Source organism: Chroicocephalus ridibundus, chromosome 1 (assembly GCF_963924245.1).
Source record: "Chroicocephalus ridibundus chromosome 1, bChrRid1.1, whole genome shotgun sequence".
NCBI classification, from domain to species: domain Eukaryota; kingdom Metazoa; phylum Chordata; class Aves; order Charadriiformes; family Laridae; genus Chroicocephalus; species Chroicocephalus ridibundus.
The window spans coordinates 12,368,708-12,382,747 of record NC_086284.1 but is presented as its reverse complement, the minus strand read 5'-3'; the positions used below and the strand labels follow the sequence as shown (position 1 = coordinate 12,382,747).

The following is a 14,040-nucleotide window of genomic DNA, read 5'->3' as shown; positions in this document are numbered from 1 at the left end:
GCCTCCAGGTGGACCACAGCTCATGAACCGCCACCCTCTGAGTCCAACCCTCCAACATGGTTTTGACCCACCGCATTGTCCAGCCCTCCAAACCATAACATCCTGCCTTAGATATGAGGATTGTGGAAGAAGGCGTCAAAATCTTCTTAAAGTCAAGATGATTGTCATCCACAGCTGTCATCCCTTCAACCTCAGATCCCATCATTGTGTCACAGAAAGAAAACAGGACAGTCAATCCGTGCTGGCTCTTACCCTCCCAAGCTCCTCCATGTGTCCAAAAACATGCTCCAAGAGGACTCGCTCCATGATTCTCCCAGGGACCAGAGTGTGGCTGACAAGAGCATAGATCCTCAGCTCATCCTTTTGGGCTTTTTTGAGGGTGGAGTGCCACACTTGCTTTCCTCCACTTGTCAGGGATCTCCCCTGATCTCCACCACATTTGAAAGGGCAGCCCTGCTGGTCCATTTCTGTCAGCATCCATTGATGCAGGCTCTTCAGCTTCACTTGAAGAACTTGATGAAGAAGGATGAAGAAATCCTGACTCAATCGTCATCCCTGTCTGGTAGCTCTCTGAACCCTTTCAAAAAGCATGGAAGCCTGGGAGACCTTGTTGGTGAAGACTGAGGTAAAGGAGGCATTGAGTGTCTCAGTCTTATCTGTGTCTGCTGTCACTAAATCACCCGCTGCATTCAGAAATGGGCCCTTATTGAGCCTTCTACTACCAATGTAATGGTAGAGGCTCTTCTTAGCACCCTCAATTCTCCTTGCAAGTCTCAACCCCACTTGAACTTTGATTTTCCTGACACCATCCCTACATGCCTGGGCAATGGTTATCATTTCCTCCTTCGTAGCTTGCCTCTGCATCCACCTCCCATATGCTGCTTTTTTGCGTCCCTGCTTAGCCAAGGTCATCTGCTGATACGTCTCCTTGTTTTCCTGAGTACTGGGATGGGCTGTTCTTGTGCCTGAAGTACGCTGTGCTGAAGGCCTTCCAGCTTTCCTGAGCTCCCTTGGCCTTCAGAGCTGTCTCCCATGGGATCCCTCCCACCTACCAGTCCCCTGCGTAAGCTAAAGTCTTGCTTGAAGTCCAGGGTCTGCGCTCTGCTACTCTCCTTCCTCATTCCCTTTAGGATCCCAAACACCTCATGGTAGCTACAGCCAAGCTACCACTGTTTACCACATCCGCAGTCGGTTCTCCCTTGCTAGCGAACAGAAAATCCAGCTGTGTGTCACCCCTGCTTGGCCTTGGAACTGGAAATTCTGTGTGAGACCCAGGGTCTGTGATCCAGAGGCTTCCCTCAGGTACTGCTGCCTCCTTGGCAATTCCAGCTCAGGGATTTCCCGGCGCAGCATTGATGTCCTTGCGTTTAAAGCCTTTAGTGGCTTTTTCTCTGTAAACGTGGGGAGTTGCTTTCTGGATCTGTACAGTTCGACATCCCTGTGCCCTGCAGCGAGGTGTTCCACATTTTTACATTTTTGTTGAGCCCGGCGCTGCTGGAGAGCACGCGGCTCCGGCTGGACCGGGGCACGGCCAGCAGACCCTGGCGGGTTGAGACTGTGCGCGCTGCCCTGCGAGGGGAAGGGCAGACGTGAAGAGAGATCGAGGGCCTCAAGCCCAGGCTGCGCTCCCCAGCCCGTGGCCTGGTGCTGGCTCCGCGCAGCCACAGCAGAACCGTGGGGCACCGCGGCGTGGCCAGGGGGATAGCCTGGGCTTTGGGGGAAGCTGGCAATACAGAGAGGCGATGGAGGTGTCATGGGGGTGACGAGAGAAAAGCGACAGTCCTAGTGCCCGTGTGAGCATCTCTATGGGGCCCGGGATGGGATGGAACTGTGTGGGGCACAAGAGGCGGGGGGGGATGGGGCGTGCTGTGGGACATGGGAGAGGTGTAGCCCGTTGCAGGCCGGACCTGGCCGTGGCTAGCACGGCGCGCAGCGCTGGGGGACGCCAGTGCTGCCCTGGGCTGGGCGGGCTCCGCGTGAGGCTGTGCAAAGGCTGGGCTATCCCAGGAGCGTGCTGTACGCGGAATGAGAGGACAAGGCATGGAGGCAGAGTAACGCTCCATGTGCTGCGCACAGCTGCAGCAGGTTCCAGAGAAATACCACGCTTGCAGCCAAGCACATCTTAACAAGGCCGAAAGGCAGGCGGGAGCACTGGCCCTGTGCTGCTCGGAAACCCTGGCCGCATTCTGGGCTCGAGCACGATGCTCTGCAGGCCCCTGAGTCTCGGTCAAGACCAAGGAGCTGGTTGCTGTCAGAAACACATCCCATATGCAATAGCGGGATGCATTCATGCAGCCGTTATCTCCTGACGGCAAAGGATTTCCCTTTGCAGAATGGGGTCCTCCAGGGCAGAACAGGAAACCTACTCTGACCATGCAGCTGGTTTACCCAGGAAGGGGATGGGTTGTCTGGTCCACCCACCAATACCAATACCCAGATGGTTTCTGAGATCAACCACCCCTTAGTCTTACAAGGGCAGAATCAGACTCAGGGGTAGCAGCAGTGATTAGAAGTAGGTCCTCAACAGAGAACGTAATGAACCATAGAAACAATGCACTATGTCTTCCTTCTCAGTGCTGATCTGGCTGCATCTGTGACTGGGAACATCTGGACTCTTGAAGTCAGAGCTCCAGGGTCACCACACTCCCTGCCTCATGGGGCGCTTCTGGAGTCCCAGCATGGGGAGAGAGTGCTGGGCTGCTGTCCCACGACATGGCACAGAATGTTTTCACCCGATGCGGGGAGTCTCCCTGCACTTCTGCTTTGTGAACCCACAGAATCACAGAATGGTAGGGTTGGAAGGGACCTCTGGAGGTCATCCAGACCAACCCCCTGCCAGAGCAGGGTCACCCAGAGCAGGTTGCATGGGAACGTGTCCAGGCAAGTTTGGAATGTCTCCAGAGACGGAGACTCCACCACCTCTCTGGGCAGCCTGTGCCAGGGCTCTGCCACCCTCACAGGAAAGAAGTTCCTCCTCATGACCTCTCTCGACCTGCTGGCCGCACACTTCTTGATGCCCACCAGGATGCCATTGGCCTTCTTGGCCACAAGGGCACATTGCTGGCCCATGGTCATCCTGTTGCCCACCAGGACTCCCAGGTCTCTCTCTGCAGAGCTGCTCTCCAGCAGGTCAGCCCCCAACCTGGACTGGTGCAGGGGGTCATTCCTCCCCAGGTGCTGCACCCTACGCTTGCCCTTATTGAATTTCATAAGGCTCCTCTCTGCCCAACTCTCCAACCTGTCCGGGTCTCTCTGTATGGCGGCACAGCCTTCTGGTGTGTCAGCCACCCGCCCCCCCAGCTTTGTGTCATCAGCAAACCTGCTGAGGGTGCACTCTATCCCTTCGTCCAGGTCACTGATGAATATATTGAAGAGGACTGGACCCAGTACTGACCCCTGGGGAACACCACTCGTCACTGACCTCCAACTAGGCTCTGCCCCTAACCCCTCTGTTCTTGGCACGTGGTGCTGCACCTACTGCAGTCTTGGGCAGAACCACAGCGTGCACTTTGCCTCTGCACATTGTGCCTGGTGTATCCGTGGTGATCCTGCGAGCTTGTGCAGATGTCCTGTGCAGATGAGGTGACCCCATAGCTTTGCCCACATCCCGTATCTGCATGCTGACCCTGCAGGCTCATGCAGGTGTATTGTTCCCAGCTGCAGCCTTCTCCTTCTCTTCTCTTTCTTCTGTCACGTAGCTCCTCCTGATTCCCAGGAGGGCACAGCCAGTCTTGGTCCTGAAGGATGTTCAAGGAAGTCAGAGGTGAAGGTTCCGTAGGGACTCCATTCAGGCTCAGCACTGTGACTTCTGCTCCCATGTATTCAAGCAGCAGGCATTGCCCAGCCCCGACTGGAGTGTTTCCTGGGCTGTCCCACAGACAGCTTGACCGCATTTCCCTCTTATTTCTCAGGCAAACATCAGGAGCCTCACAAGTAAGCTACAGTAAAACCAGCTGTTGATCCAAGAACCGGGGTGGGCGCTAAGTACAGAGCCCGGGGCTGCCCTGCATTAGCTTTTAGCAAAGTTCCTAGAAAAATATCCAGACTTGGTTTAAAAATTTCCAGGAGTGGTGAATTCACCACAGGCCTTGATGAACGCTTTTGGTGGTTAATTATCCTCAGAGCTAAAAATGTGCCCCACGTCCCAGACTCTGTGTGCTCTGCAGCCTGCAGACGTGGGTCCCAGCTACCCGTACGATCTAGACCGTGGTGTCTGCCATACCTAATGGCTGATCCAGCTCTGTGCTGCCTCTCAGAGGAGTCCCCAGGAGGCATCACCCCAGCCGCAGATGGGATCTGCGCTGCCTTCGGGGCTGTGTCGGGCCCTGCTGAGCGTGGGCTGCCCACAGGCGTGTGGCCACCATGCCACCGAACGCACAACAGGGCGTCAGCGGTCCCCAGGCACTGCCTGCCTGCGGGCAAGAGGGCTCGGGCTCCCTCTCCGCAGCGTGGCAGAGACGCTGAGCAAACCGCCCAGCCCCACACTGAGCTGGCACAGTCAGCTGCTCCTTCAGGAGTTTTGTTGTTCCTGTGGTTTTTCTCTGGGCACTCGTTTAGCACCACCCCTCCAAGTGAGACTGGGACAGACACAAGTCTCCGGTCGTGGTCGCACCGGTGCTGGTGCGGCAGTGACATGAGCTCTCCTGGACCCGGTGTGGGCTTGGGCCGTCAGGGTTTGCGTTAGGCTGTTGGTCCACAGAGAGTCCCACAGCAGGATGGGGAGGTGGAGTGCCGGACACATGCGAATGGGGAATTTTTCTGAGGATGCCTTGCCCTGGCTCTACAGCTGGGTTTGCCTCCGATACCAGACTGGTGGCTCCGTGAGGCTCTTGCAGGGAGATGGCTCTGGGTACCAGGGAGCAGCCAGGGAGATGGTGCTGTACTGCATAATAGTAAGAGCTTGTCTGTTCCTCCCCCATTCCCAAAATCTGACCCAGCTTCTGTGGCCAAAAGCTGGATTTCCAGAGAGCTTTCCCTGGCGAGATCTATCTTAGGACGGCGGCTGTCAGAGGGTGGTTATGGTGGGGAAGCAAGGCTGCTCTGGAAGCACCACAGCCCTTGGCCCCGGCAGCCTAAGGAAAATACCATACTCCGCTGCAGAGCTCGTTGCTGTACAGCGTGCAGCTGACATGCATTTTAGAGCACTTCCTGAGTGATAAGTCTTTTTTGAAAGAAAGAAGTTATCAATTTGCCACGCAGTGCCCATTCCAGTCAGTGTGGCAGCTTATCAGTTTCGGGTGCCTTTCCGTCTGCAGCGCTAGAGAAGAGAACGCTACCAGCTAAAACCCAGGCAGGGCACACAACTCGAGTGTGTTGGTACAGGGCTGTCGCCCCAGTAATACTGTCCATCACGGAGCCGGACGACAGGTAACCTGAGTACAGGGGGGTCTCAGCAGCGTCAGTGAGGACAGATTGCGACTCTCAAACGAGCAGCTCCGCAGCGAAGGGAGCTGGGGCAGGCGGGAGGGGGGGTGTTGAGCCCGGGGCCGCGGGTGGTGTGGGGGGAGGCAGGTGGGTCCGATTTCCCAAAGTGCTTTCTTGTGGGGGCCGCTGCCATGGCACCTGTGGCTCTGAGCGCTCTGCAGCTGGAGCAGGGGAGGGGGATCCTGTTTCACAGCGCGTCTTCTGGCAGCTGCTCGCAGGAGCAAACGCTCTGCACGGGGAGCACGGTGCTCGCCGTAGAGGTGCTCTCGGGCTTCTCCCCTCAGGCACCCCCTTCGGCCGCAGGCGGCAGGGCGGGAGAGCTGAGGGGGTGCCGCAGGCGCTGCGGGCCCTCTCTGGAGGCCATGCATCGCTGGGCAGGAGAGCGGGTGGGCGAGGGGCTCTCTCCGCTGCTGCCTCCCCTCCCCGGGGTGCAGAGCGTACGGTCTGCGGGGAGGGAGGTCCTACCTCTACCCGCTTTATCCTTTCTTCCCCGGCCCAAGCCGTTCCCCGTGCTCTCCCCTGTTGCTCCTCCGCCTCTGGCGATGGGGCGAGTGGTTCAGGTTAGGGGCCCTGCCCAAAGGAAAGAGCTGTTTGCAGCCCCCAGCTGGGCCCTTTCCTTGGCGCGCGCGCGGCGTTCCTGCGCTCCTCGCTCACGGGAGCCGAGGCCCCAGCGCTGCTGCTGGGAGGAGCTGTGGCTGACGAGGCCTGAACTCCACTTCACCCGGGCCTGGCCCAGCTGCCTCCCTCCTGGCTCCGTCCTCCAGCTTTGTTCTCTGCGCGCAGCTCCCAGCTGGTGGATGGGCCATGGGCAGCGGCGCTGGGGTCAGGGGGAAGGGGCTGTTTTCTGCTGACCTGAGCTCTGCGAGGAGGAACCGGGGCCTCCTCCTGCCGTGTCCGTAACTGCTGGTGCAATCCACGTGCCCTGGGCTCCGGCGGGCCCCGGCTGTCACAGGGCAGTGCCGCCCTCAGGCTGTTGGGCACAGAGCTCTGAGAGCAGGACAGAGCCGGGGTCATGGTGGAAAGGGGGCTGGGTTTTTTTCCTGTCTTGCCTTAAGCACCTTTGCAGAAAAGAAAGAGCAGAGGGGCAGGGCAGCCGCTGGGAAAGCAGGAGTTGCCCCTGGCTGGCCAAGCAAGCTGGGTGCGATGGGGATGCTCGGCTGCCAGATCCCTGGCATCTGTGTGAGGTTTGGCCTTTCTGCAGCCCCTCTCCCCATGGCCTTTCCCTTTGCTACGGCAAGTCTGTTCACCAGGGTCACGGATGTCGCCCCAGGGGTGCAAGAAGGGAGATATCACCCGAAACAAGGCACCTCAGGGGGTGCAGGGACCCCCGGCAGCGCTGTAGGTAGAAAGCGTGGTGCGGCTCTTGCGAGTCTGCAGTGCTGTGCTCCCCCAACTCTCTGTCCCCTCGCGGGGACCGGGCCAGCGTGGGCTGATCCTGGGGTCCCGCACAGCTGCCTGCAGCACTGGCCAGGGCGCTGGCTGCAGCCAGTGGGCCCTGGGAGGCCCTGTGCTCTTGCAGGGAGGGCTGCAGGGAAAGCGGTGGCTTGCCTGGGACAAAAATCGCCAGGTTGAGGTGGTAACTGTCTGCTTCGCTACAGCCAGCTTTGAGGACAGCGCAGTGGTTGTGGGCCACGGGGCAGAGGGCGGCACTGGGTTGTGGTGGTGGTGGTGGGCTGGGTCTGGCTGGTGGTCTTCTCTGTGATGCTGGCCCTGCTCATGTAGTGCCTTCCCTCTCCAGGTGACAGCCACAGATGCAGACAGTGGCACATTTGGCTCCCTTTCCTACTCCATTGGTTCTGGCATCGGCAGTGTTGTCCCCACGCAGTTCAGCATCGACAAGCACTCGGGGCAGCTGTGCACCGTGCAGCCTCTGGACCGTGATGAGGGCACGTCCGCCTATGATTTCACCATCACTGCTGTTGACGGGGTGAGTGCTGGGAGGCTGTGGGGATACGATGCTGCTGACGCAGCACCGTGCAGGGGATACTGTTGTCCTCGCCCCTGCTCTTTGCGCCATCTCTGATCTGAGCCTTTCACAGGGTGGCCTGAACTCCATGGTGTATGTGAAGGTTTTTCTGGAGGACATAAATGACAACCGGCCAGTGTTTTACCCGCTGGAGTATGCTGCCAGCATCAGCACACAGAGCATGCCAGGTACAGCTGTGCTGCGTGTTACTGCCCACGACAAGGACGAGGGGCTGAACGGGAGAGTGACCTACCGCATTGTCCTGGGAAACTCACCCCCTCTCTTCTCCCTCAACAAGGACACAGGTGAGCGAGAGCTCAGGGGGCAGCTGGGTAGGTGGCAGTCGGAGCAGTGGGATGCAGGCAGGTGTAAAAGCCAGCCTGAGGGTCGCTGCTTGGCCATCGCAGCAGAGCAGTCTGCCACCAGAATATGTCTGTTCCTCTCCCTGCCGCGTCTTCCCTGCCTCGGCTTCTCGAGCCTCTGTCAGCCCCTTCCCACTTGTTTCTGCTCCCTGCTCTGTTCCTCATTTGTCCCGTCTTCCTACCTCTCCCTCGTTTCCCATCGCTGACTCACTGCACCTTTCCCCCCACATGCCGCTTGCTTTACCCCATCTGGCTGTGTCCTGCTTAGTTTCTTGTCCCTGTCCAGTTCCCTCCCCGCCCCCTGCTCAGTTTACTCTCCTCCCCTGTAACTCTGTCCCACCTTTCTCGTTAGCTGCATCTTGCTCTGCCTTGCTTTGGCCGCCAAAGCCAGAGCAGTTTCTTCTGGGGAGGTGAGTGCATGGGTGTGTGGTGCCAGGGGCTCTCAGCAGGACGGGAAGGTGTCCTGTGCTGAGCACAGGCATCTGGGTCTCTCCACACTGGTCCCCAAGTTCCCAGAATGTGACCGGGATGAGACATGCCTACCAGCCATCCTAATGCAGCGACACCTCCTTTGTAGGGCCTATTGAGGATGGTCCTTCGGTTCTATGTCTCTTCCAAGAGCCTCCCCACAGCCTTGATCCCACCTGCTGTGTCATGACCCCCACCCTGTGCCCCACATTGGAAGCCCTATTCCCTCCTTTTCCTCTCCCAAGATCTGCGGTCTGACTCGTTATCCCTGACCACTGCTTAGCTCAGGCGAGTGGCGGGGCGTGGGCCTAAGGTTGAGAAAGGAGGATCTAGGGGGGCTTTCCCAGGAAGATTCCTCTTCTTTACTCCAGTTCTTCCATGGCAAGCTCCCCCCTGGAATGCACGTTGTTTGCTGCCCACTCAGATCTTTCTTTTCAAGCTTATGGTTTGGCCTGTTCCCTTGCTGCCGGATGACAGGCAGGGCTGCAGGCGTAAAGCCCTCTGAGCTGCTTTCTTCCTTAGGTGTCATCTCCCTCTCATGGTCCCTGAGTGGTAAAGCCAACACCCTGGTGCAGCTGGTGATCTCTGCACAAGACGGTGGGGGCCTACAGGCACAGCCAAATGCCCGGGTGAACATCAGCGTCGTGGAGGGCACAGTCTCCCCCCCTGTCTTCGAGCAAGCTCAGTACTTCTTCACAGTGCCTGAGGACGTGCTGCAGGGTGCCAGCGTGGGGGCTGTCCGGGCCCAGAACCCTCCAGGTACGGGCTTGTCCCTTTTGTATGCAGTCACTTTCCCTGTCCCTGCATCGTCTGGAAGGTCCAGTACCACGCTTCCTCACAGAGCATCCCTGTTCTGGGAGCTCCACGCACGCACAGAGGCACGCGCATCAGAATGCGGACCCGTGCGGTTGTCGCCCAACTCAGTGCGTGCTCTCACATGTGTACTTACACACGCGTGTACACTCACACTTGTGCAACGTGCATCTGTGCATACCTGCACATGCACCGGTGCTACTGTCCACCTTCCGACCGGACTGTGCCGCAGCCAGCGCTGCCCAGCCCTGCTGCTGTCTGTAGGGGGCTGAGGAGGTGAGCCGGGTACGCAAATCATCGCTCCTGCCTTCATGGCCAAGAAGGCCAACAGCATCCTAGCCTGTATCAGGAATAATGTGGTGAGCCGGACTAGGGAAGTGATCATCCCCCTGTACTCGGCACTGGTGAGGCCCCACCTCGAGTACTGCGTTCAGTTTTGGGCCCCTCGCTACAAGAGGGACATTGAGGTGTTGGAGCGTGTCCAGAGAAGGGCTACAAAGCTGGTGAGGGGCCTGGAGGACAAACCTTATGAAGAACGACTGAGGGAGCTGGGGTTGTTTAGCCTGGAAAAGAGGAGGCTGAGGGGAGACCTTATCACCCTCTACAACTCCCTGAAAGGAGGTTGTAGAGAGATGGGGGCTGACCTCTTCTCCCTGGTGACAAGTGATAGGACGAGGGGAAACGGGTTCAAGTTACGTCAGGGGAGGTTTAGATTAGATATTAGGAGACATTTTTTCACTGAAAGGGTTATTAAACATTGGAATAGGCTGCCCAGGGAGGTGGTGGATTCACCATCCCTGGAGACGTTTAAAAAAAGGGTAGATGGGGCACTTAGGGACATGGTTTAGAAGTGGCTCTTGTCAGGGTAGGCTAAAGGTTGGACTCGATGATCTTAAAGGTCCCTTCCAACCTCAACAATTCTATGATTCTATGATTCTATGATTTCCTTGTCCACAGGTCATGCGGATGACATCTTTTATTCCATCTCCTCGGGGGATCCTCATGGCTACTTTTCTATCGACTCTGCCTCCGGGCAGCTCCGCACCAGCCTGCCTCTCGATCATGAGTCCCAAGCGGTTCTCATTCTGGATGTCCAGGCCCGAAGTGGTTCACCTCCTGCCTACAGCAACACACGCGTGAAAATCTCTGTCTCAGATGTGAATGACAACGTTCCGGTGTTCCCAGCCCCCTCCGACTCCATTCTGCTGCCAGAGGCCACAGAACCTGGGACTACAGTGTACACTTTGCAGGCCGAGGACCGTGACAGCGGTGCCAACGGTCAGGTGAATTTTGAGCTGGCATCAGGAGGTGATGGCACCTTCAGTGTGGACCGCTCCTCGGGGGCGGTGCGACTGATCGGGGCCCTGCAGTATGAAGCCAGCGCAGCCTACAGGTTGGCCATTGTGGCTCGAGACAGCGGCGTTCCCCAGCTCAGCTCCACGTTCACGTTGCTGGTGCATGTGCAAGCCGAGCACGACAATGGGCCCATCTTCGACACGCTCACCTACCGCGTGGAGGTGCAGGAAGGTGTCCCTGTCTCCACCCGCTTCCTGCAGGTGCGGGCCCTGGCACGCGATGCAGAATCTGTGACCCTTACCTACCACTTGCGTGCAGACGGGGACGCTGCCAGCTTTGGCATCATGCCCGAGAGTGGCTGGCTGTATGTGAAGAGCGCACTGGACCGGGAGACGCGGGACCTGTACGTGCTCACAGTGCTGGCCTCGGCAGGAGGCAGTGGTGCAGGGGGGGAAGCCCGGAAGACAGGCACCAGCACTGTACGGATCAGCATCACCGATGAGAATGACAACAGCCCCCGGCTGAGTGAGGAGCGTTACTTCTTCACTGTTCCCGAGAACCAGGCTCCTGGTAGCAGTGTGGGAAGGGTGATGGCGAGTGACCGGGACGCTGGGCAGAACAGCCGGCTCACCTACCGCCTGCTCCAGCATGATCCCAACTTCCTCATCCACGCGCAGACAGGTGAGAGACTTCCTTGCTTCCTAGGCTGGGGCTGGCTGGGGAGAAAGCCCAGGGCAGGTCAAAAGTGACGCGGGCCAGGCCAATGCCGCAACAGAATGTTCGTCTGCCTACCCCTGCAACGCTGGGCTCCCCAGCAACATTCCTGAGCACAGGCTCTTCTCTAAAGTGGCTTTCGGGCTGAGCTGTGTCCCCGCTTCTCCCTCACAGGGGAGCTCAGCACCAAGCATAGCCTGGACCGGGAGCAGCAGTCCAGCTACCAGCTCTTGGTGATCGTGCAGGATGGGGGAGCACCACCCCGCAGTGCCACAGGAACCATCTATGTGACTGTGCTGGACGAGAATGACAACGCTCCGGCTTTCCTCCACGTGGCCAGCGGTCAGGAGCTGCCCGTGCAGGTAGGGGCAGCAGGCTGGAGCCCTGGCGAGGCAGGGCTGTGGTAGCCACTGGGTGCAGGGGGAAAGGGAGTGGGCAGGGACACCCAGGAGAATTTCGGGGTGGGAGATAAGCAGGCAGAGGTTGCATCCATGCAGCAGCCAGGGCAGGCTGGTAAATCTGATTGATCTGGAAGGGTGGGCATATCCTTGGCAATCTCTGTGCCCAGAGCAGGTGAGGACTGCAAAGGGCTCTGGGGCTGGTAGGACTGACCAGCAGGCAGAAGCTCTTGGCTCACACGTGCCTCCAAGGAGGGAAGGAGAAAGGGAGCCCTAAACCTGACCCAGCAGAGCCAGGGGTATAACACTTGGGAGCGGGGAGGCAGGGGGTGCCGTTGACTTCTAGGTCTCAGGACTTTTGGTACAGCCACTCGGCTTTCTGGGAGGTCAAGAAAGCCCTGCCCAGATGGACTTTGCACTCACGAGGGGTTTCTGAGAATCTGCTGTGGTCCCAGCCCAGCTTCCCCTCTCAGCGCTGTGTGGTGTCAGCCGTCACCCGGGTGCTCAGGGTGCTGGAGAGTGAGTCATGTCTGTGCTGCTCAACAGAGTGGGCGAGGAGCAGCCCTCCACCCCCAGCTGGCTGCGTTCTGCTCTGCGGCGGCCCTGTGGGGTGGCACGTGTGGCCAGGGCTCGCTGGAGCCAGCCGAGCGGCGCTGGATGGGCAATCGAGGCGCCGTCCTCCACTCCTGCAGCTGAAAGGATGTGGTTGCTCTGCACGCGGCTGCGCTTCGGGCAGTGTGCTCCAAGCCCCTTGCATTGTGCCATCGCGTCACGGTGATGCGATCACAACCTTTCTCTGTCGCAAGTCCCGCCTGAGCCGCGCACCAGAGGCAGGTCAGAGCAGGCAGGGCTGTATCGGCAGGTCACTGCTGCGCCTGGGTGGCCGTTGTGGTTTGCGCTGGACTGGCATCGGCACCTGCCCCTGGGGACACTCTGCAACTCCAGTCAGGCCTTCCCTGTTCATTACTTTTCCCCTTCCCGTTCCAGGTCGCGGCCATCCCTTTCCCAGCCGCCTTCCTGCGTGCGCAGCTGGCGCGCTCTGCTTGCAGAACTGTCTGGCAAGGCTTGGCCTGGGTGAAGGCATCTCTCAGGGCCTGGTGGAGGCAGAGGAAGGCAAAGTTAGTCCGAGGAAGGCTCTGGCCCTTCAGTCATTCCCACAGGCCAGGGACCAGCCGGCCGTGGCGTTGTTGAGACCGCGGCTGGACGGGCTCTGCGAAACGGCATTGCTCCCTCTGTGTCCGCAGCCTGCTGAGTGTCCGGTCTCCTCTCTCGGGGACACCCGCAACACGCTCGCACAGCAGGCTCTGCGGCTGATGCCGGTCTTCGGGGGCATGAAATGCTGGGAGCGTCCTGCTGGAGCTCGGGAGGTTTCTTCTCATGCAAAGGTAGCACAAAAGCGTACGCATCCCTCAGAGCAAGGATGGGACAGGTTGAGAGTCCTAAAGGCAGGCAAATGCTGTGACAGTTTTGAATGAAATACATATTTGGGCACTTTGGTGTGAAGCTCTCCTGCTAGAAATGCTGGTAGAGAAGGATGAGGCACAGGAAGGGGCCACTGTTAATCATGATCTCGGCGCAGAAGAAAGGCTTGGAGGGAAAAGTAAAAACTGAATGATAAATGCAAAGCTCAGTGATTTATTGCAGACTTGCTCGGTGAAGTATTCACGTCAATGTTCGTTAGACAAAGCAGAGGGAGATATTTATGTCAGCACCTCGCTTTGGGCGTCAGCTGGAGGGGCGTCTCCCATGGAGGGTTGCGAGATGAGATTGTCGAGCACGGTGCGACACGCTGGCAGGAGCGGGCGGCGTTGACGCAGGACCTGCAGCAGTGATGGATCCTCCCAGGGACTGGTCACTGGGAAAGGGAGAGGGAGCAAAGGGAGGGAAGAAGCGGCCTGTGTTCACAGAGGAGGGATGTCACTGGTGGGTGCCTAGGACTGGTGCCGGTATCCGGGCTATTTAGCGTATTCCTATATCCTCCAGAAGGGGTGATCGTTGATGTTACTCGTATATTTATGTAGTAATGAAGGTGAGGGCTCCCTGTGAAGACCTGTAGAAGGATCTTGGTTTACTCTTCAATTAGGAAAGAAGACAGGAGATGAAATTCACGGTTGCTAACTGGAAAGGATGCACATGGCAAAAAGAAATCTGAATTTCACTTACACGGCGGTGGGCTCTGGCTCGGCTACTTCAGTTTAGGGAGAAGATGGGGGCATCGCTGTGGATGCTTTGTGAAAATGTCAGCTCAGGGCTCAGCCGAAGTCAAAAAGGCAAATCGAATGCTAAGTGTTACTAGAAAAGGAACAGAGAACGAAAGAAAACATCATTACCCTACGTCTCAAATTCTGCACACTCCCTGCCCTGCCTCCTTTCCACTAAATGAGCAGTAGTGCTAGAAAAGGTCCAGAAAAGGATGTTAATGTGATCTCCAGTAGATAATGGTTTCCATGCAGAAAGAAAAGACTCAAACGTTTTTTGGCATGGGAAGAAACTGCAGGAATATAACAGAGGTGTGCGGTGAATGGCACAGAGAAAGTCAGGGGCAAATTAGAAGTTGCTTTTTTCACGATACCAGACCTAGGCAGCTTCGTAAGAAATG

The 14,040-nt window shown here is 57.9% G+C and overlaps 1 protein-coding gene across 2 annotated transcripts in view; it reads left to right on the top strand.

Moving 5' to 3' along the window:
• Positions 1–14,040, top strand: part of DCHS1 (dachsous cadherin-related 1) — a 78,930-nt gene that overhangs the window by 41,469 nt on the left and 23,421 nt on the right. For both annotated transcript variants that reach the window (XM_063328947.1, XM_063328955.1), the window contains exons 3-7: positions 7,163–7,351; positions 7,464–7,695; positions 8,743–8,979; positions 9,991–11,010; positions 11,218–11,405. In XM_063328947.1, the coding sequence (XP_063185017.1) occupies positions 7,163–7,351; positions 7,464–7,695; positions 8,743–8,979; positions 9,991–11,010; positions 11,218–11,405 (1,866 nt within the window). The remainder of the gene's footprint in view (positions 1–7,162; positions 7,352–7,463; positions 7,696–8,742; positions 8,980–9,990; positions 11,011–11,217; positions 11,406–14,040) is intronic.